This window comes from Littorina saxatilis, unplaced genomic scaffold (genome assembly GCF_037325665.1).
Source record: "Littorina saxatilis isolate snail1 unplaced genomic scaffold, US_GU_Lsax_2.0 scaffold_955, whole genome shotgun sequence".
Taxonomy (NCBI): Eukaryota; Metazoa; Mollusca; class Gastropoda; order Littorinimorpha; family Littorinidae; genus Littorina; species Littorina saxatilis.
In genome coordinates, this window is record NW_027125923.1 from 1 (window position 1) to 22500 (window position 22500).

The 22500-nt window shown below is 45.0% G+C and overlaps 1 protein-coding gene and 1 long non-coding RNA gene across 5 annotated transcripts in view; one reads left to right on the top strand and one right to left on the bottom strand.

The window, feature by feature from the left end:
- Positions 1-4253: 4253 nt before the first annotated feature.
- The window catches only part of LOC138954377 (uncharacterized), a 24285-nt gene continuing 6038 nt past the window's right edge, over positions 4254-22500 (bottom strand). Inside the window, exons 1-8 of one of the 4 annotated variants that reach the window (XM_070326240.1) lie at positions 21446-21746; positions 18942-19011; positions 14646-14780; positions 13635-14267; positions 12234-12415; positions 8353-8856; positions 6326-6681; positions 4254-5444 (exon numbers count right to left, since the gene is read on the bottom strand). In XM_070326240.1, coding sequence (XP_070182341.1) covers positions 5026-5444; positions 6326-6681; positions 8353-8856; positions 12234-12415; positions 13635-14267; positions 14646-14780; positions 18942-18992 — 2280 coding nt within the window. In that variant the 5' untranslated portion in view covers positions 18993-19011; positions 21446-21746 and the 3' untranslated portion in view covers positions 4254-5025. Of the gene's footprint in view, positions 5445-6325; positions 6682-8352; positions 8857-12233; positions 12416-13634; positions 14268-14645; positions 15244-18941; positions 19012-21445; positions 21747-22500 lie in introns of those variants that run through there. The other 3 variants (XM_070326239.1, XM_070326241.1, XM_070326238.1) reach the window with 3 other exon arrangements.
- LOC138954378 (uncharacterized) lies at positions 7336-8038 on the top strand. The gene is made up of 2 exons (XR_011451810.1): positions 7336-7497; positions 7958-8038. It is a non-coding gene; the product is annotated as an uncharacterized lncRNA (long non-coding RNA).

A 22500-nucleotide genomic window follows, 5' to 3' on the forward strand; every position in this document is an offset into this window, starting at 1 on the left:
AGTGTAGTGGAGGAGTGGAAGGGTAGTAGTAGACACGAGATACACGAAGCCCAAGTCCAAGCGTCTTGTTTCAACTTTTTATTCAAGAAAACAATGCAAGGAAACGTAGAGGCCGAAGGCGAAACCCGTAGACAGCAAAGCAAGTGTAGTGTCGTGTTCAGCTGCTAGGAGCGAATGCATCCTTATGCGACGAAAATACAGTTTAACGACCTCTCTGCTTAGAGCAATTTGGGTCAAAGATATCAGAGCCGAAGCTCTACGATGTGTGCCTGGGTGAAGATGAGCAACAACAAAAAAAACAAAAACAAAAAAAAAAAACTTTTACTTTCCGTAATGGAAATGCTGGAAGAACAGGATTTAAAATCAATTCCTTGCAGGAGATACACGATTGTAGAGATTTATTCTTTCATTCCGAGGCAGAAATGCTTTTGTATTCAAGAAACGTGGAACGTTGCTATTCCGGAAGGGAATTGATTTGATTTGTTGGTACTTTAGAATAAAATTGTGAAAAGTGGCATCCGACTGATCATGGCAAAGGAGTGAGTGTCAGACCAAGGAGGGTCGTGGTGGAGAAGCCGAGGCACCCTCTACGTACTTGTGGATTCGGCGGCTAGTCAACTGGCGAAAAGCAAACCCGGTCCTCCCTAGGACCTATACTGGCCGGTTAAAAACATATGTACAGGGCTGCGACTTTATGTCGGTTTATTCATCAACGCCTTTATGGCACCCTCTGTCTACAGAGGCATGGGAAGGGGATCAGGTGAGGAGGCCAGAGATGTGTCACTGTAACCCCCTCTGGGGTGGGGGTGAGAAAAAGAGGATAGGCTATTTACACTGTCATACACAGTCGTTCGCATACTCTCGCACAGCTACAAAGGCCACCCTCCTCCTCCCAAAAGAGACGGACGTCTCAGATATGGTAGGCAGAGGCTGGCTGTCTAATCTAATATATACACCTAAGGTGACACATGGAATATATGAATGTAACGTGGCATTAACTATAAGCCTAGCGCACGGGACACACGCGACCTCGGCCCCGCCGGCGGAAACACGGCAGGTGGGCGAGTGCAGCGAAGGAAATGATTTGTTCATAATAAAAATAATAGTAATAACAATAATAATAATAATAGTAAATAATTAAAGAGTAAGGAATAACTTACAAGTGCACGGGCCACACGCGATTTCGGCCCCGTCGGCGGAAAACACGGCAGGTGGGCAGGTGCAGCGAAGGAAGTGGTTGGTTCATAATAATAATAATAATAATAATAATAATAGCAATAATAATAGTAATAGCAAATAGTTTGTAGCTTAATGAAGTAAGATGTGCTATGCCGAGATCATCCAGCTAGATTAATATGTAGACCTAAGATACACTCATAATACATGTAACGTAGAACATTTATACTAACAATAAACACATAGACATTTACTATTGATATAAACATAGATACACATAGTTTAATATGGGGAACCTTAGATGGTTGTGGTACGAGGGAGAAAAAAACAAAAAAAAACAAAAAAAACATGGGGCACAGGTCCGGGAACCTTCCCCCTTCCATGGACACGGCTCAACTGGCAGGTTGCCAGGTTCCGTGCCTGTCCAGAGGCTAGGCTCGACCGGCCTGTGCAAGATAGAGGGTCGGGAACCCTGTCCTTTCCAGGGCCAAGGCTCTACCAACAGACCTCTGGGTTCCTTGTCCTTTCGACGGTTGGCAGCAGGAGGGAGGATTGGGGGGAGGTCCTTCTAAGGTCTGAACTGGATCTGGCTGGGCCTATGCCTCCAGCAACCTCAGAGCCATTTGGCCACAGACGATTTCAGGAATGGGGGTGGGCCTGACAGGATGGGGTGTTTGGGGGTATCCTTCGAAAGTCTGAACTGGTTCTGGCTGGGCCTGCATCTCCAGCATCCTCAGAACCATTTGGCAACAGACGATTTCAGGATGGAACGGGTCAAGGTTCTCATCGGTATCAGGCCGAGGGACTGATGAGGTCGGAGGAAGTCGTGTAGACTTAGTCCGTGGGAAGTCCTGTACTGGGAGAGTGTTGCCATCTCCGGGGTCAGAGGTTGGCAACCTGCGAAGAGGTGGTGGAAGTCTAGGGCCATTCCACATTCGCAGCGGGGGAAGGTGAAGGAGTAGTAGGAGCTCACGGTGCGAATGCGCCGGAGCAACTGCATCTCCTTCAGGGGGAACGGGTGATGGTGGCCCTTTCTGTCCGGAGGCAGCGCTAGCCATCCGTGCTTTGTGCATCTTTCCTTGAGGGTCTCGCCATACCCTTTTCTCACCGCCTTAGCCAGTTTGCCTTTCGCTTCTGTGACCGAATATTTCAGGTCTAGGACCGGGCCCTCGGAGAGTGTGTGTGTGTGTGTGTGTGTGTGTATGCGTGTGTGCGTGTTGTGTTTATGTGTTTGCGCGTGTGTTTGTGTGCGCGTGCGCGTGCGTTTGTGTGCGTACGCAGAGTTGTAACTGTCGGGGAAGGGCTATGGATTTGGAGCACTTTGTTTCCAAATGATTTCCAGTTGATCTTTACTCCAAGAAGTTGTGTACGTGTTGTTTGTTCTCTGTTCAGTGAGCTTAATGTAGGTGTGCTAACACAGGGACAAAAAAACAACAACAACAAAACCAGGATCAATCAAAAATGATCCTTGTATATTGTTTTAGCGTTCGTTCGTTCGTGCGTGTGTGTGTGTGTGTGTGTGTGTGTGTGTGTGTGTGTGTGTGTGTGTGTGTGTGTGTGTATGTGTGGAGTGGGTAGTGTGAGAGGGGGTGGGAATGTTCGCGTGTGTGCACGTGTGTGTGTGTGTAATGTTTGTTTAAGTGCGTGCGTGCGTGCGTGCGTGTTTGCGTGCGTGCGTGTTTGTATGTGTCGGGTGATGGGGGAGGGGGGTAGTGTGTATGTGGATATGAGTGTGTGTGCATGTGTGTGTTTTGGGGGAGGGTTTCGTAGGGGAGAGGATTAGTGTGTCTGTGGATCTGTATGTGTGTTAAAGTGTATGCATGTGTGTGTGGGAACTAGAGATTTGGGGGGGGGGGAGTTGGCGCGTCTTTGGATCTGTGTGCGTGTGTGTGTGTCTGTGTGTGTGTGTGTGTGTGTGTGTGTGTGTGTGTGTGTGTGTGTGTGTGTGTGTTGATTGTTTTAGTGTAAGCGGACGTACGTGCGTGCGTGCGTGTGCTTGCGTGTGTGTGTGTGTGTGTTTTTTGTATTTAAGTGTATGCGCGCGTGTGTGTGTGCGTGTGTGTGATGTTTGTTTAATTGCGTGCGTGCGTGCGTGCGTGCGTGCGTGCGTGCGTGCGTGCGTGCGTGCGTGCGTGCGTGTTTGTGTCGGGTGATGGGGGAGGGTGGTTGTGTGTATGTGGATATGAGTGTGTGTGTGTTTTGGGGGAGGGGTTCGTTGGAGGTGAGGATAAGTGTGTCTGTGAATCTATATGTGTGTTTAAGTGTATGCGTGTGTATGTGTGGGGGAACTAGAGATTGGGGGGGGGGAGTTGACGCGTCTTTGGATCTGCGTGTGTGTGTGTGTGTGTGTGTGTGTTCATTGTTTCAGTGTAAACGTACGTGCGTGCGTGCGAGTGCGTGCGTGCGTGTGTGTGTGGGAATGTTAGTGTGTCTGTGGATCTGTTTTAGTGTGTGTGTGTGTGTGTGTATGCGTGTGTGCGTGTTGTGTTTATGTGTTTGCGCGTGTGTTTGTGTGCGCGAGCGCGTGCGTTTGTGTGCGTACGTAGAGTTATAACTGTGCGTGCGTGTACGTGCGTGTGTGTGTGGGAATGTTAGTGTGTGTGTGGATCTGTTTAATCGTGTGTGTGTATGTGTGTGCGTGTTGTGTTTATGTGTTTGCGCGTCTGTTTGTGTGTGCGTGCGCATGTGTTTGTGTGCGTACACAGAGTTGCAACTGTCGGGGAAGGGCTATGGATTTGGAGCATTGTTTCCAAATGATTTCCAGTTTATCTTTACTCCAAGAAGTTGTGTACGTGTTGTTTGTTCTCTGTTCAGTGAGCTTAATGTAGGTGTGCTAACACTAGGATTACAATAGAAAGTGTTGCCGCCAAGGCACACACACACACACACACACACACATATATACCCACACACACACACACACACATACACACACACACACACACACACACACACACACACACACATACCCCCCACACACACACACACACACACACACACACACACACACACACACACACATCAAAGCACCCACACATGCTCGCGCAGATGAACTGTCAAAAATGAAGAAAACAAGATTTCAAATTCATCATACGTAGAATGTATTAATCATTTAAGAACCGGAATAGTTTTGACACTGAATTGATATCACAGTATTTGTTGTTTTTTAGCAAAATATCCCAAAACAGTTCTCAGCGGTAGACGTATGGTATCAACATGATATTTCCTCTCCCTCTTCCCCTTTCCCACTCTCTCTGTCCATCTCTCTGTCCATCTCTCTGTCTCTGTATTTGTTCTCTCTCTCTCTCTCTCTCTCTCTCTCTCTCTCTCTCTCTCTCTCTCTCTCTCTCTCTCTCTCTCTCTCTCTTGTTAGCATGTTCATGGATGTTTCCATGGAGATAGACCACGCATTCCACTGTCCCTAGAAAATTTACTGTCTGTCCGTGACGTCATTTCTTGATGACGCTAATTATGAAATCATGCGCTTGTCAGTGAACAAGAAGCAATGTGTTGAGAGATTTTTCTTTCCCTATTTTAAAACGATAAAAATGTCACTCGGGTTGTTGTTGTCGGTGTCGGTGGTGATGGTGTTGGATGGTGGTGGATGTCGTGGTAGAGGATGATGTTGTCGTCGTAGTTGTCAGGGAGCGGCAGGTTGAAAGGACAGGTATTGCTGATTTTCAGTAAATGAAGTCAATAAAATGCTGAATTTCAGTTCAACGGTTGTTGTTGTTGTTGTTGTGGTTGTTGTTGTTGTTAGATATCGTTGGACGTTGCGTGATGTGCAGTTGAGACAGGTGGTGGTGGCGGTGACGAGATGTGGGTGTCACTCAGTGTCGCTGTCGCTGTCTATGTCCTAACACCCTTCACCCAGATCACCTGGGCCGTGGACCGCGACATGGATCTCAGGCGGCCGGTAGGGTCAGCACTAACACCAGCACCATACCCAGGCTCCAGGTAGACGACGACGTGTCTCTCCAAGCCCCATACTGTGTTCTGATTGGCCACCGTCACCGCCTCGTCTCGACCCCTGCCTGCCGCTCTCTGTGTGGGACCTGATGTCATTTCAGCCAGTTGTCTAACGGCCGCTGTGTCGTTATGAGCCACCTTACGGGTGGGGACGCCGCGTGACTCGAGGCCCCGGATGAAGGGTGCTGGTGACGTGTAGTGATCATCCGGTGTGTCTGTGTCACAGTGCATGGCACCCAGCACAAAGACGTCGCTGTAGGTGAGGCCGCCCTGCCCGTGGGGAGCGTTGTCATCGCAACCTGAAACATCACACACACCGTCAACACCACATCGTCGTTGTGTAAGATACATCCACACCGACTTCAACAACTACAACAACAACACCACCAACAACAACAACAACAACAGCAACGACGACGACCTCACCACCATCACCATCAACAACCACGACACAAACACCAATGACGACCCATGTCTAACTTCTGTACCAACACCGGCTGCAGCAACACGTGAACAGAGACTACAACTTCATCAGCAGCACCACAACCACCTGAAAATAAAAAAAACATTTTTATATTATTTAGGGTTCAACACCTCACCTTGGCAGACTTGTGACGATATTATGTAAAAACGTCACAGTTAATGACGCAAATATCAATATTTCTTGTAAGTTTAATGACGTCATCGAAATGTTGTACACCAACCTGACTGACACTTACTGCATTGCGAGAGAGAGAGAGAGAGAGAGAGAGAGAGAGAGAGAGAGAGAGAGAGAGAGAGAGAGAGAGAGAGAGAGAGAGAGAGAGAGAGAGAGAGAGAGAGAGAGACAGAGACAGAGACAGAGAGACAGAGAGAGAGAGAGAGAGAGAGAGAGAGAGAGAGAGAGAGAGAGACAGACAGACAGACAGACAGACAGACAGACAGACAAACAGACTGACAGATATAGACAGATGCAGACAGATACACATATATACAGAAAGATAGACAGACGGGCGGACAGACATACAGACAGACAGACAAACAGAGTGACAGATACAGACAGATGCAGAAATATACAGACAGACAGACAGACAGACAGAGAGACAGGCAGACAATCAGACAGTGGCAGACAGACAGACAGACAGACAGACAGACAGACAGACAGACAGACAGACAGACAGACAGACAGAGGTGTACTGACCGACACGAAGATCTCGCAGCATGTCTGCCACCAGCTCCCCGCACCGTGCACACCGCCATGTCAAGTCACCCTCATGTCCCTGTCTGTCACCACCATAGTGATCAACCGTCAGGACAGGTGGGCCGTCGCACGGTGCGGACACTGGCGGCCTGGTGTAGGCCGGGACCGTTCCATCCTTCATATCGTCAGCCTGCTCCACCTCTCTCACCACAGCAGGTGGACTTCTCAGGGGCTCCGTCAGGTAGCGGACGTAACGCTTCATGTCGGCAGGTACATCTAGCTTAACGCCTGCTGCCCACAAGGTGAACCGGACGTGTCGTTGTTTTAACGCCCGGTAGATCTCTGCGATGACGTCACTGTAACAGAACAGACAGGTGTGTCAGTGTGTAGAAACAGAACAGACAGGTGTGTTATAGTTCTCACAAAACTCAGTTGTTTTAACGCAGTGTAGATCTTCGTGATGACGTCACAGTAACAGAACGGACAGGTGTGTTATAGTTCTCACAAAACTCAGTTGTTTTAACGCAGTGTAGATCTTCGTGATGACGTCACAGTAACAGAACAGACAGGTGTGTTATAGTTCTCACAAAACTCAGTTGTTTTAACGCAGTGTAGATCTTCGTGATGACGTCACAGTAACAGAACAGACAGGTGTGTTATAGTTCTCACAAAACTCAGTTGTTTTAACGCAGTGTAGATCTTCGTGATGACGTCACAGTAACAGAACGGACAGGTGTGTCAGTGCCTGATTACACCTGGAATTACGAAACTGACAAAACAAAACAAAAACGCCTGGCAAAAAGGAAGTCACAAAGATTGCTGTTCAGGATAAGAATCACAGTGAACCTGAAATGAAATGACGCAATGATTAATAATGACGTAAACAGAATGACGTTATTTCGCTCCACTCTTCGTTACCTTGACCAAGTTTTTCCAATGGTAGACAAAGAAAGGGTGGCGCCTGATCGGACAGATTGATAACATCACTGATCAGTACACACCGCAGTGACAGTTTGTACTGTAACCAGAATTTATCTTTACTTTCGTTTCGTTCCTATTGTGCTACGATCCGCAAATTGTAATGTTCTGACCTCGCTTTCGCAAGTGTCGTCTGCCGAACCGGGCAGCAGCTAGCTCCTAGCTCTGTCGGCAAAACCCGTAAAACACAACAAGTAAGCAATCTTATTCTTTATATATCAGGATAACAACTCAGTATTATTATATTCTAGGTTTTATATGACCAAGACTTTGATTTAGGTTGGTTTTGATGCCTTTCATTTGTATTTAGATTTCGCGACTCGAAATGCCAGTTTGGTTGTGGTTACGTCAGCGACTGACTGTGGACAGTTTGACATCATTGTACTGTTTGTAGATCTATCTCTTTTTCGTTGAGAAAAGTTTATTTAATAGCAAAGACGCTCTAACAAGAGTTTGCAGAAAAGTTACTGCCTAAAACCTCTCAATTGTTGGAAATCGTCCACTGTTCTATTTTTTGGATATTTGTTCATTTCATTTTTGATGTACTCCACTTCAAGGTGGTTTAGTGAGTGTGATTTTGATTACTTCCCTTGAGTTGGAAAAGTATTTTGTTTCACAAAATGTTCTGAGTGTGGTTTTTGTTTGTTTTTTCAGAATTTCACCATAACGATCAAGTACCAATGTTGGGTACTAACGGTTGTAACGAATAGACGAATTAAAGAAATGAAAAACGTCTGTTCATTGGGTGACACTTACCTGTATGTCAGAGTGTGGAGACATGAGACAGGACACAGTTGCTGAATTCACATTTTACATCTAATAAACATGCCCCAGTCTATTATTCAAACTTCAAAATAAAGAGCCATTACTTCTACATAAATCTTCCGATTTTCTCGACCAAAAGCCCAGGAATGACCTTGTTATAAAACAGGTGTGAATATAATAACATTTGTGAATTATCAGACTTCCTTCCAACGAACACGACCACACCGGCCAACACAAGAGTGACAGGAGGCAGTGTTAGATTCAGTGTACAGCGTCATTCTTACCACTCAGCCTCATCGGCCAGGATGTGCACGCGTCCGTGTGTCTGTGCGTGTTGACACAGCTCCTCCACCCAGGCCTGCACTTTCTTCTTGCCTTCCTCTGACCGTACACGTACCTCCGCCATGTTGACGAGCTGCACGCTGCCGGCTCCCTGTCCGGCAGTCTCTCTCACCTGATGACCCACAAGGTAAGCAGCAGCAGCGCCATCATCACTCGTCTGAAGAACAAAGACGGTGCCGCAGCCCTTCCTCAGCAGAAAAAAACCTTTTATTATCAAGACTATGCTTTTTGAAGTGCCCGTCGGGCCCCAGAGGATCCTCACGTCGACGTCGTCGTCGTCTGGCGGCTCCTCCAAGACTTGAAACTGCTGCGGGAACAGAGCGATGCATGTCATTGGTCGACCATGCTCCATTCCAACAGCGTGAACAAGATGGCCCTGGGTCCACAGCTGTACTCTTGGCTGTCTGCTGAGGAATAGCTCAACCGTTGTCAGTGGTATGGAGAATCTGTCATCATACACATTCACACATTATTAGGTATATCACACACACACACACACACACACACACACACTGCCGTGTGCTGACAAAACCGAGTAAGTCCACTGAAGCTAGTTCTGAGATAAACGACTTTTTCTGTTTTATTACATTTCTCAAAAGTGACGATTATCTTGATCAACCTACAGAGATAATAAGATAAATAGCATTAATGTACGTTTACAACCCGAGTTTGATAATGATCTGATGGATGGTTTTTGTTTTGTTGGGCATTTTGTGGACTTACTTGGTTTTGTCACTTTTTTCCATTATATCAGATCTAAAAAATGTGACAGATCTAAGCAAGTGGACTTACTTGGTTTTGTCAAAACATTTGGAAGAAAAAGTAATGCTTTTTTTGAGGATGAAAGTCGCTTGTTCATTTCAATGCGTTATTCTCTCAGGTGCCAGGAGAAACGTTCCGAATAACTCTCGCTTACTCTATTACACATGTCGTGTGCACATTAGAGCGCTTACTTCCCTTTGCTTATTAATTTGATCTCTAAACAACGCTCTGGCTCATTTCGGTACGATTCTCACAGATACTTTCGAAGCGAACCTGTAACAATGTGTGCGTTTGTGTGTTTGTTCTGATTAAAACCAGTCTTGATCTAAGGACTATGTCCAGTCAAGAATAAAAGCTGGTTCTTGTGTATGACTGTGTACGTGAGTGTTAGTTTGAGTGCCTTGGAGAATGATGAGCATATCAGATTGCGGTGATTTGCTAAAATACATATTATTCACGTACAATTTTTTAAGCTACACAGCATGTTTTTTTGTTCCGGTAATGTTTTGTTGTAAGTTTAATTTGGGTGGTACGGTTACTACTATAGTTACAGCCTTAAATCACATTATTTGAAATTCAAATCAAACACTATTTACCCGGGTTTGATGTCTTAAAAATCGTTTCTTGAAATTGTTATTAAGAAATATTTCTGGACATTAAAATGCTAGCACAGGCACGAAAGTGATTTTATTGCAGGTGTCAATGTTTCCTGAATCTATTTATAGATGTGTTACGTTTGAATTGATATTAAGCAATTCAGGTGCCGTGTGGACATGGTACGGAAATATTCACTGTCCCGATTGACGGGTTTTAACAGCGAGGACGCAATTTTTGTGAAGGCGTTTTAGTTCTGCTTCTTCTTCTTCTTTTGCGTTCGTGGGCTGAAACTCCCACGTACACGTGTGCTTTTGCACGAGTGGATTTGTACGTGGATGACCGTTTTTACAAAACCATTTAGGCAGCCATACGCCGTTTTCGGTGAAAGCATGCTGGGTATTTTCGTGTTTCTATAACCCACCGAACTCTGCTTTGGACTGCACGATCTTTTCCGTGCGTGCTTGGTCTTGTGCTTGCGTGTACACACGAAGGGTGATAAGGCACCAGCAGGCCTGCACGTAAGTTGACCTGGGATATCGGAAAAATCTTCACCTTAATTACCCGTCAGGTGCGGCCGGGATTCGAACCCACGACCTTCCGCTTTGGTAAGTCATTTTTTTTTCAAAATGATATTTTTTGTTCATCAAAAAGAAGAAATCAATGCGCATCTTGTGTGCTAATTTCTACTTTTTAGAGTGCTTAGATAAGCAGATATGAACAAGTAAGTCCACAACCTAAAAAACCAACTTTTTAAGTGTGCATGAATGTTTTGACAAAACCAAGTAAGTCCAAGGGGTTCCCAATTTTCCTATAATGATAGTTTTAAAATTCTTGTCAGACGACCCATACAGAAAATACGTCATTTTAAGTTTAGAACTGACAAATGACGTCATTTAAAGTTTAGAACACACAAATGACCTCTTTCGATAAGGCGAGACATAATGACGTCACCTTATGACGTTTTATTTTAAACATTTTTCTTCTCTATCTATATATAATTATCCTGACGATCCTTGTCTCTCTCTCCCTCTCCCTCCCTCTATCCCTCCCTATATCTCTCTTTTCCTCCCTCCATCTCTCTTTCTATCCCTCCCTACCTCTCTCGCTATCTCTCTCCCTCTTACTCTCTTCCTCCCTCCCTAATTCATCTTTCCCTTTGTTTCTCTCTCTCCCTCCATCCTCCCCCCCCCCCTCGACCCTGATTTCTTTCCCCTCTCTCACTCTCTCCCTGTTTAGTCTCTCTCTCCCTGTTTAGTCTCTCTCTCCCTGTTTAGTCTCTCTCTCTCTCTGTCTGTCTGTCTGTTTGTCTGTCTCTCTCTCTCTCTCTCTCTCTCTCTCTCTCTCTCTCTCTGTCTCTCTCCATCTTGTGCAAATTCGTAATGTTAACGTTATTTTCACTGTTTTGTCATTTATCTTGACAACACTTCTTCTTTAGCAGCCATGCTTGCACCAAATCTAGCACCCCTACTAACAAGTAAAATGCCGCAAGAATATTCGTATTGACTTTGACGTCATACTGGCAAAAACATTGCATTCTGATTGGTTATAGCGTCATAAAGGTTCTTGTGATTGGTGGATGGACTTACTTGGTTTTACCAGCAAATTGACATGTAATGTTTTTTGAGAAATGTTTGAAGTTGTGGACTTACTTTTCTATATCTCCTTATCTAGTTATTTTACAAAGTCAAAATTTACACACAGGCTGCTTCTTGAGTTCTTAGTTTTGATGAACAAAAAGATATCATTTTTGGGAAAAAATGGACTTACTCGGTTTTGTCAGCACATGGCAGATGTACTTTAAACAGTTTTTAAGGTGTGGACTTACTTTTGTATATCTCCTTATCTATTTATTTCACAAAGTCACAATTTACACATAAGGTGCGCCTTAATTTCTAAGCTTTGATGAACAAAAAATATCATTTTTGAAAAAAATGGACTTACTCGGTTTTGTCAGCACACGGCAGCTCTGGCGAAGCACACACACACACACATACACACACACACACACACACACACACCACACACACACACACACACACACACACACACACATACCGTTACACACACACACACACACACACACACACACACACAAGCACACACTCACACACATGCATGCATGCATGCATATCAATCAAAGCAATAAACAAATCAAAGCAAGTCAAACAATCACCACAAAGACCACGAACAAAAACACAAACAGGGATAGACAGGGCGAGATCAAAACAGAGAATTCGTAACAAGAAACAAGAAAGAGAGAGAGAGAGAGAGAGAGAGAGAGAGAGAGAGAGAGAGAGAGAGAGAGAGAGAGAGAGAGAGAGGGAGAGAGACAGAGACAGAGACAGAGAGAGGGGGGGGGGGGGGGTCAGGAGAAAGAAAGAAAGAAAGATAGATGACGTCAGGCCAAGTAATAACAAACGTGCGTGCGTGCGCTTCACCGATATGATACAGCTATGCAACGTACCTGGCAACCAACTGTGTGTAGGTAGCTGCATCCATGGCAAGGTCCCCGCCCTCATTCCGTTCAAAGCTTGCCCTCCACCACGCGTCGAGCCTTGTCTGGTCAGCCATGTCGTCCTCACAAAGACATATCTGGCTGACATTCCGACCTGGCTCGACGCTGAGGCCTTCCTGCAACTCCTGTAACTGAGATCAACACACACGGACTGTAAACAATGCGGGAAATGGCACAAGGGGTGGTTTAATACACGATGCACACAAAGACAGTGTAACATTAGGCCTACCTGAGTTGCAAATCTCTTCATTCCTGCTTTAGTGTTTACCAGCCTAAAAGACAACTTTCTGGACAAAAGCAAACCATCTTTTCGGAAAAGAGTTTCCCGTTTGTGCTGACGCGCATTAGGCTACGTAAAGTACAATTGACGTCGTTTTCGCGACAAAAAAATGACGTCTACTATTCAAGGTCACTGTTCTTAGAGCTCCAGAAAAATAAAAAGCAAATGCCTATTCGACTCGCCTTCGTCTTGTCCCACAACAATGTAACCACCCCCCCCCCCCCCTTTAGGATCCCCCCCTCCCCCATGGAAGACTCCCGCCACCACCACTCCCACAAGAGTCCCTCCCTTCTTATACAACCACCCCCATCTATGCCTGACCTCCCCCAATAAGACCCTTTGTTTTGTTTTTGTTCATAACCTCTGTAAGTTAACCCACATTTTAAGACTTAACCCCAATAAAAAAATAATTAAAAAAGTCCTCTTTCAGCTTCATAAATTAAATGTTCAAGAGAACGTTGGCATCAGAATAATCGAAAAAAAACTTGATCAAAAGTGTGACCTGTAATATTCCAGATATGTTCAGTGGTGATCATCTTGTCCAGCAAACATGTCCATGCTATTACTGTGAACATTTACGAAACAAGCTACATTTTGGTCATGTCTGCTGATTAATAACACACACATTTGTGTGAAATATGGAGGCTTTGTTACCCAAATATCTGAAAGAAACTAAACTTAAAAAGTTGATGAGCATGACCCCGCTGTGACCCTAACATTTGACGAAGGTCAATCAAATCGGGGTCAAATCGGAAAATTATTAAATACCAGAAGTCTGCAAATGTCTTTTGTTCGGACATACGGACGGACACTGCACACAGTGTGTGGACTAAGAGCATAGCGCTATGAACTGGCCCTTACTTTACGTTGGTGAACAAAGGTCTCTCTCTCTCTCTCTCTCTCTCTCTCTCTCTCTCTCTCTCTCTCTCTCTCTCTCTCTCTCTCTCTCTCTCTCTCTCTCTCTCTCTCTCTCTCTCTCTCTCTCTCTCTCTCTCTCTCTCTCTCTCCTTCTCTCCTGCGTTCGTCCGTTTTTGCGTGTGTGAGCGAGTGTAGGTTAAGAGTTAACTTACATCGCTCATGTTTAGCAGCACCTCCTCCAGACAGCGTCTCGTTGTGTCGGGCAGGACAATGGCCTGGTGGAGGGCTGGCTGTGTGACCAGGTCACCCAGAACAGAGCGCCTCACAACATCTCTGGCTTGCTTCAGGTAGGCAGCGGCCTTCTTTAGTTCTTCTTGAACTGCAAGGGGGTCGTCTTCTGTCTGAGGTATGATTGCCGCCATCATTATCCCACGCTCGCGATGTATGACGAGCAGGTCAACAAAGTCCTCCTTCAGGTTCAACGGCTCTGCTTTGATGCTGTTCGTGTTCCTGGCGGCTGCACCAGTATAGATGCTTTGGGTATCGGCACCATATACACCAAATTTAGCTTGGGTCAGAATTACCATAATTTCTTTTTCCCTTGCGGCTTTGTTCTTTATCTGATTCATGCAGTGGTGGACATTTTTCAGCACTGTGTCTATGCGGACAGTGTCCCTGACCTCTCTACTCTTATCTATGTCTATTTGTTGCTGTGTTTTCAGTACCTGGATTCGCTCACCTTCTCCGATATATACCATTCTCTCATGCACAGTGTCAATGTGAGCCGGGGGGATTATGTATGATTCGCTCTCAAGGTGAGGGAACCAGGCGTTGAGAAACTCTCTCTGGAATCAAAGACATGATGATGTACTGTCTGCTCACTTCTAGTACCATTCACAACCTACGTCAACTATGAAGACGGTGAAAATACAGACACCAAATAGGGACTTATGTCTCGTTGGTGGTTCACACAATATTTGCCTAGAACACAGCAGATAATTGTTCTATGGTGTAAATTCAAAATGAAAAACAAAAACAAGGAAATCAAGGAAAACAACTACAACAACAACAACAACAACAACAACAACAACAACAACAACAACAACAACAACAACACAAAAAGAGTAAAACTAATGATAATGCACCTTATTCAGTTTAAACGTAACTTCAAGTCTTAAAATATGAGGTTTCGGTGTGTGTTTTTTTTTCTGAGATGAATTTACCTCATGGTCTGACAACTTTAACACTTGGTCCTCTGATTCCTGTGATCTTGTCATTAAGGGCGGGGCAGGAGAGACAGCCTGGTTCCCCGGTGACCCAGAGGTACTGCACGGCGGAGCACATTCCACAGCCGGTCCCTGTGTGATGTGCATAATATAACCGTCACTTCTGTCATAGCGCTGTTCATAATTATGAGTTGTGTGCATGATATGACCGTCACTTCTGTCATAGCGCTGTTCATAATTATGAGTTGTGTGCGTGATATGACCGTCACTTCTGTCATAGCGTTGTTTTAGATAGTGTGACTCACCTTATTGTCATGCAATAGTATGTGAACGTGTTTCCTCACATGGTACAAACATTATTTTATTTTCCTGTGCGTTTGTGGGCCAAAACGCCCACGTACACTCATGGTTTTGCACGAAGAGGATTGTATGTGCTTGGCCGTATGTTCCGTCGGCCATATACTTATACTCTACTCTGTGTCGTGGGATGCATGCTTGGTATTTTCATGTTTCTATAATTCACTGACATGGATTTCAGGATCTTTACCATTTTTACATGGTTTTGTACCACAACATGGGGGGAGGTGGGGGGGGGGGGGGGGGGGCAAGCAGGTATGCAAATAAAGTGACCCGGAGGATCGGAACATCTCTTCTCTTTATCAAGCAGGTGGCGGGGTTCCAAACACTCAACCATCAACTTGGCTGTTGCGATCGTCATCAATGAGGAATGTTCAGTCCATTTGCATTGATCGACACTGACACGGACAATGCATGAATACGACCCCAAACAAATTGACAGATTCGATTGGCCGTGTAGGAGCTGAGGGGGACGGGAGGGGAGGGGGGGGTGGCAGGAGAGACAGAGATAGATAGACAGACAGAGATAGACAGACAGAGAAAGACATACAGATAGACAGACAGAGATAGACAGACAGAGATAGACAGACAGAGATAGACAGACAGAGAAAGACAGACAGAAATAGACAGACAGAGATAGACAGACAGACAGAGATAGACAGACAGAGATAGACAGACATATATAGACAGACAGAGAAAGACATACAGATAGACAGACAGACAGAGATAGACAGACAGAGATAAACAGACAGAGACAGACAGACAGACAGAGACAGACAGACAGAGATAGACAGACAGAGATAGACAGACAGAGATGGGTTGGTTGGCTGGTTATTGTTTGTTGTTTAATGTGCCTACAACCTGTGGCAATCACGATAACATTGTAGACAGTTCTAAATACCGCATGTCTTGTTACACTTCTTTTGTCAAATCTTGTTAATCTCCTTGAAACATGTAAACCTGTGAAAGTATTCATTCGTATTCATTCTTTACCATTTTTACAAAGTACTTTTGGGGGGCTTACTGATTTGTCTATTAGTGTAAGGGAAGGAACTGTGCTTGTTCTTGACAAATGGAATGTCAGGATTACTTTCCCTTTAATTGTCAGGAAGTCAGGAATCAGTGTTTTAGAATTCTCAGGAATGTTGTGTCTAAGTAAATTTAGAAAGGAATTAGTGACAAAAGATTATTTGAAGTATGTGAGTGTTATTTTTTTTTATTTTAATGAGTTTTTAGGCTACCCAAGACGTAACAAATCAACGGCGCGATTCGTACAGCCCTGAGCAGCACAGTTGGTACAGCGGGTACAGTTCGCACGGCAGTCACACTCCCCTTGCCTGATGCACCGTGATTCCCTGCTGCACTGGCAGCACGCCTGCAACGTACAATGCGAGTGTCCCCTGTTGTCGTGAGAATGTACGTGCTGTATGTCTACACTGTTCAGTGTCCCCTGTTGTCGTGAGAATGTACGTGATGTATGTCTACACTGTTCAGTGTCCTCTGTTGTCGTGAGAATGTACGTGCTGTATGTCTACATTGTTCAGTGTCCCCTGTTGTCGTGAGAATGTACGTGATGTATGTCTACACTGTTCAGTGTCCCCTGTTGTCGTGAGAATGTACGTGCTGTATGTCTACACTGTTCAGTGTCCCCTGTTGTCGTGAGAATGTACGTGCTGTATGTCTACACTGTTCAGTGTCCCCTGTTGTCGTGAGAATGTACGTGATGTATGTCTACACTGTTCAGTGTCCCCTGTTGTCGTGAGAATGTACGTGCTGTATGTCTACACTGTTCAGTGTCCCCTGTTGTCGTGAGAATGTACGTGATGTATGTCTACACTGTTCAGTGTCCCCTGTTGTCGTGAGAACTACGTGCTGTATGTCTACACTGTTCAGTGTCCTCTGTTGTCGTAACAATGTACGTGTTGTATGTCTACACTGTTCAGTTTGTTTGTGTGTTTGCTTAACGCCCAGCCGACCACGAAGGGCCCTATCAGGGCGGTGCTGCTTCAACATATAACGTGCGCCACATACAAGACAGAAGTCGCAGCACAGGCTTCATGTCTCACCCAGTCACATTATTCTGACACCGGACCAACCAGTCCTAGCACTAACCCCATAATGCCAGACGCCAGGCGGAGCAGCCACTAGATTGCCAATTTTAAAGTCTTAGGTAGGTATGACCCGGCCGGGGTTCGAACCCACGACCTCCCGATCACGGGGCGGACGCCTTACCACTAGGCCAACCGTGCCGGTCACTGTTCAGTGTCCTCTGTTGTCGTGAGTATGTACGTGCTGTATGTCTACACTGGTCAGTGTCCTCTATCCTTAGCGGATTATGATTTTATTCAGTTATTCTGCAGAAAAGACGAATGCTGGAGAAAACCCGTTTTTTCTGCAGCATTTCTGCATAATTATCCTTAGCGGATCATGACTTTATTCAGTTATTCTGCAGAAAAACAGAAATGCTGGGGAAAAACTGTTTGTTTCTGCAGCATTTCTGCATAATGTCATCTTTCGTGAGAGCAACTTTTTTTTCAGTGTCCTCTGTTGTCGTGAGTATGTACGTGCTGTATGTCTACACTGGTCAGTGTCCCCTGTTGTCGTGAGAATGTACGTGCTGTATGTCTACACTGTTCCGTGTCCCCTGTTGTCGTGAGAATGTACGTGCTGTATGTCTACATTGTTCAGTGTCCCCTGTTGTCGTGAGAATGTACGTGCTGTATGTCTACACTGTTCAGTGTCCTCTGTTGTCGTGAGAATGTACGTGCTGTATGTCTACACTGTTCAGTGTCCCCTGTTGTCGTGAGAATGTACGTGCTGTATGTCTACACTGTTCAGTGTCCTCTGTTGTCGTGAGAATGTACGTGCTATATGTCTACACTGTTCAGTGTCCCCTGTTGTCGTGAGAATGTACGTGCTGTATGTCTACACTGTTCAGTGTCCCCTGTTGTCGTGAGAATGTACGTGCTGTATGTCTACACTGTTCAGTGTCCCCTGTTGTCGTAAGAATGTACGTGCTGTATGCCTACACTGTTCAGTGTCCCCTGTTCAGGGCCGGACCAAATGACTTGTAAGGGGGGGGGGGGGGGGGGGGGGGTTCTTCCTTTTTTTTTTGGGGGGGGGGGGGGGGAAATCAGCGAAGTGGCGAAGCCACAAGCGCGCGCCTGCAAAGCAGGCGCGCAAACTAGGGGGTCCGCCAATGCTCCCCCAAACATTTTTTGAAAAACGGTTAAAATCTGTGCAATCTGGTGCATTCTGGGCCTTGTTTTGAGGGATAAGGCCTGTCAGTGTGAGTTGGTGGGGGGGGGGGGGGGGGGGGGGGGGGGGGTACCTTTTTCTCATCGGATTTCACATTGAATAAAATTTGTTAGAGACACACACAAAATTTATTTAAAAAAACAAAACAAAAACACTCAAAGCAAGGTACATGCTTTTTCCAGGGGTGGGGTTCCGGAACCCCTGGAACCCCCCCCCCCCCCCCCCCCCCCCCCCCCCCCCCCCCCCCCCTGGGTCCGGCCCTGCTGTTGTCGTGAGAATGTACGTGCTGTATGTCTACACTGTTCATTGTCCTCTGTTGTCGTGAGAATGTACGTGATGTATGTCTACACTGTTCAGTGTCCTTTGTTGTAAGAATGTACGTGATGTATGTCTACACTGTACACACATACATACATACGCACGCATGCACGCACGCACAGACAGACAAAAGTTAGCATCGCATAGGCTACACTTACGTGAGCCAAAAATCAAAAACAAAAACATTTGGACAGTACAATATAATTTGGACAGTACAATATAATTTGGACAGTACGATATAATTTGAACAGTACAATGCAATGCTATGCACAACAAATCAGTATGCAAAAGACACCACGATCGACAAAACAAAACAATGGGAAACACTATGGACAACACAACACGGTGACAGCGGCCTACCTGACGAGATGTCTTCGGAATGGCCCCGCTACCTGACTGCTGGCTCGCCATTGTTCTCGTCCTGTCTCACCTGAAACATCAACACCATGTTACAAAATTAATATGACAAAAACGAAGGATACCACTTTTGTAAAAATCGACGAAAATTCAGGCAGAAAAAGTGTGAATGAAATGACGGGAAGGAATTGTTCAGTTGGGGAACAAAACGTGTCACAATACTTTGTTGTTGTTGTTGTTGTTCCTTCCTTCTCCAGAGCCTTTATTGTGTGGAGAATGTATGCTCTTTTCTGTTCATTGTCTGATGTTATTTGTTTATGTATCGTTTGAACATTGGATTTCCCTTCTTCAAAGCTATGTAACGTCAGAGTCCGACAAAAATTGATATTTAGGCGGCAGGGGAGACTACAACATATTGCATGTTTGTGTGCGTTCAATCGTAAATTTTTTGGGGGGAATTCTAAGCAGATTCGATCGATACGTGCATGTTATTTGTATTTTTGACCAAACTATGACATTTTACACAGATCTCGGCAGTCATTGTTCACCTGCATCTCAGTCGCCAGCGCGGATCCAAGGAACAATGATTATGTCTCGATCTGTGTAACATGTCATATTTTGGTCAACAATACACATAACGTATAATATATCCGTCCGTTTCACATGCCAACGTTCCAACAACTTATCTTTGTTTTGTCTTTTCATTAAATTATATGTATAGTGAATTGGCCTATACCCGCGCAGTGTCTGTTGGCTTTGATTATATATACAGCTACTGACGTCTGTTTGGAGTCGACACGTGCTCGTCGCGTGCACCTCAAAGCTCTTTCAGTGTCTGTTGGGTTTGATTATTATAGAGATGATGTCATCGCCGTAGAGCTACTGATGTCTGTTTGGTTTGATTTTATAGAGATGATGTCATCGCCATGGAGCTACTGATGTCTGTTTGGTTTGATGATATAGAGATGATGTCATCGCCATGGAGCTACTGACGTCTGTTGGGTTTGATGATATAGAGATGATGTCATCGCCATGGAGCTACTGACGTCTGTTGGGTTTGATGATATAGAGATGATGTCATCGCCATGGAGCTACTGACGTCTGTTTGGTTTGATGATATAGAGATGATGTCATCGCCATGGAGCTACTGACGTCTGTTGGGTTTGATTATATAGAGATGATGTCATCGCCATGGAGCTACTGATGTCTGTTTGGTTTGATGATATAGAGATGATGTCATCGCCATGGAGCTACTGACGTCTGTTGGGTTTGATTATATAGAGATGATGTCATCGCCATGGAGCTACTGATGTCTGTTTGGTTTGATGATATAGAGATGATGTCATCGCCATGGAGCTACTGATGTCTGTTTGGTTTGATGATATAGAGATGATGTCATCGCCATGGAGCTACTGACGTCTGTTGGGTTTGATTATATAGAGATGATGTCATCGCCGTAGAGCTACTGATGTCTGTTTGGTTTGATGATATAGAGATGATGTCATCGCCATGGAGCTACTGATGTCTGTTTGGTTTGATGATATAGAGATGATGTCATCGCCATGGAGCTACTGACGTCTGTTGGGTTTGATTATATAGAGATGATGTCATCGCCGTAGAGCTACTGATGTCTGTTTGGTTTGATTATATAGAGATGATGTCATCGCCATGGAGCTACTGACGTCTGTTTGGTTTGATGATATAGAGATGATGTCATCGCCATGGAGCTACTGACGTCTGTTTGGTTTGATGATATAGAGATGATGTCATCGCCATGGAGCTACTGATGTCTGTTTGGTTTGATGATATAGAGATGATGTCATCGCCATGGAGCTACTGATGTCTGTTTGGTTTGATGATATAGAGATGATGTCATCGCCATGGAGCTACTGATGTCTGTTTGGTTTGATGATATAGAGATGATGTCATCGCCATGGAGCTACTGATGTCTGTTTGGTTTGATGATATAGAGATGATGTCATCGCCATGGAGCTACTGATGTCTGTTTGGTTTGATGATATAGAGATGATGCCATCGCCATGGAGCTACTGATGTCTGTTTGGTTTGATGATATAGAGATGATATGATGTCATCGCCATGGAGCTACTGATGTCTGTTTGGTTTGATGATATAGAGATGATGCCATCGCCATGGAGCTACTGATGTCTGTTTGGTTTGATGATATAGAGATGATGTCATCGCCATGGAGCTACTGATGTCTGTTTGGTTTGATGATATAGAGATGATGTCATCGCCATGGAGCTACTGATGTCTGTTTGGTTTGATGATATAGAGATGATGTCATCGCCATGGAGCTACTGATGTCTGTTTGGTTTGATGATATAGAGATGATGTCATCGCCATGGAGCTACTGATGTCTGTTGGGTTTGATTATATAGAGAGAGATGATGTCATAGTCATGGAGCTACAACGTTAAACAGAATTCGACAAACTTGTGACTGCTTTTTGTTTTTACAAGCAATTGGTGCACCTTATGCTTGACATACCATGCACTTGTTGCCATCAAACAAGTCCCTTCCCGACAGATCCTTTAAAGAACCATGCACTATGTCGCCTGTATAATGTGTCTGGATCATGGAGCGATGCAAACTTAGAAGCAACTAAAACAGGTCAGCCGCCTTAGTATTTCTAACAGTGGAGAAACAGCGCATTATGGAACACAACCTTCACACGTTAAAAGACTTGCTGGGTTAAACTGCACAACGTTTCATATGTATAGAAGTCTATAAAAACCTATGTCATAATGAGTTCACATTAAGCAAATCATACAATCCCATTTGTAGTCATTCTCTTTGTCGATCACCCAACCACCCTTTTCAACCCCCACCCCCTTCAACCCCCACACCCTTCAACTCCTACCCCCTATCTTCCCCTCAACAATCCCAATCTGTTTGGTCACTGCTAGTTCTCTGTTGGTCACTGCTAGTTCTCTGTTGGTCACTGCTAGTTCTCTGTTGGTCACTGCTAGTTCTCTGTTGGTCTCTGCTAGTTCTCTGTTGGTCACTGCTAGTTCTCTGTTGGTCACTGCTAGTTCTCTGTTGGTCACTGCTAGTTCTCTGTTGGTCACTGCTAGTTCTCTGTTGGTCACTGCTAGTTCTCTGTTGGTCACTGCTAGTTCTCTGTTGGTCACTGCTAGTTCTCTGTTGGTCACTGCTAGTTCTCTGATGGTCACTGCTAGTTCTCTGTTGGTCACTGCTAGTTCTCTGTTGGTCTCTGCTAGTTCTCTGTCGGTCACTGCTAGTTCTCTGTTGGTCATTGCTAGTTCTCTGTTGGTCACTGCTAGTTCTCTGTTCCTCTGGATGCAAATAAAGGCAATAGTCCCGGGTTTTTGTACACCCCTAAACAAACACAAATATTTTTATTGTTCAGTTAACAGCTTTTCACAACCGCTTTTTAAGAAGTTGGCAAGGTCTTGTGATTTGAGCAGAGTCAATGGTTTGAAGTGTCGGAGAGAGTGCTGGGTGGGTGGGGTGTTTTTGCGAGTGAGGGCAGACAGCGCAGACGGAGAGAAAAGCGCAATCTCCGTCATTGTAGCCTTTCA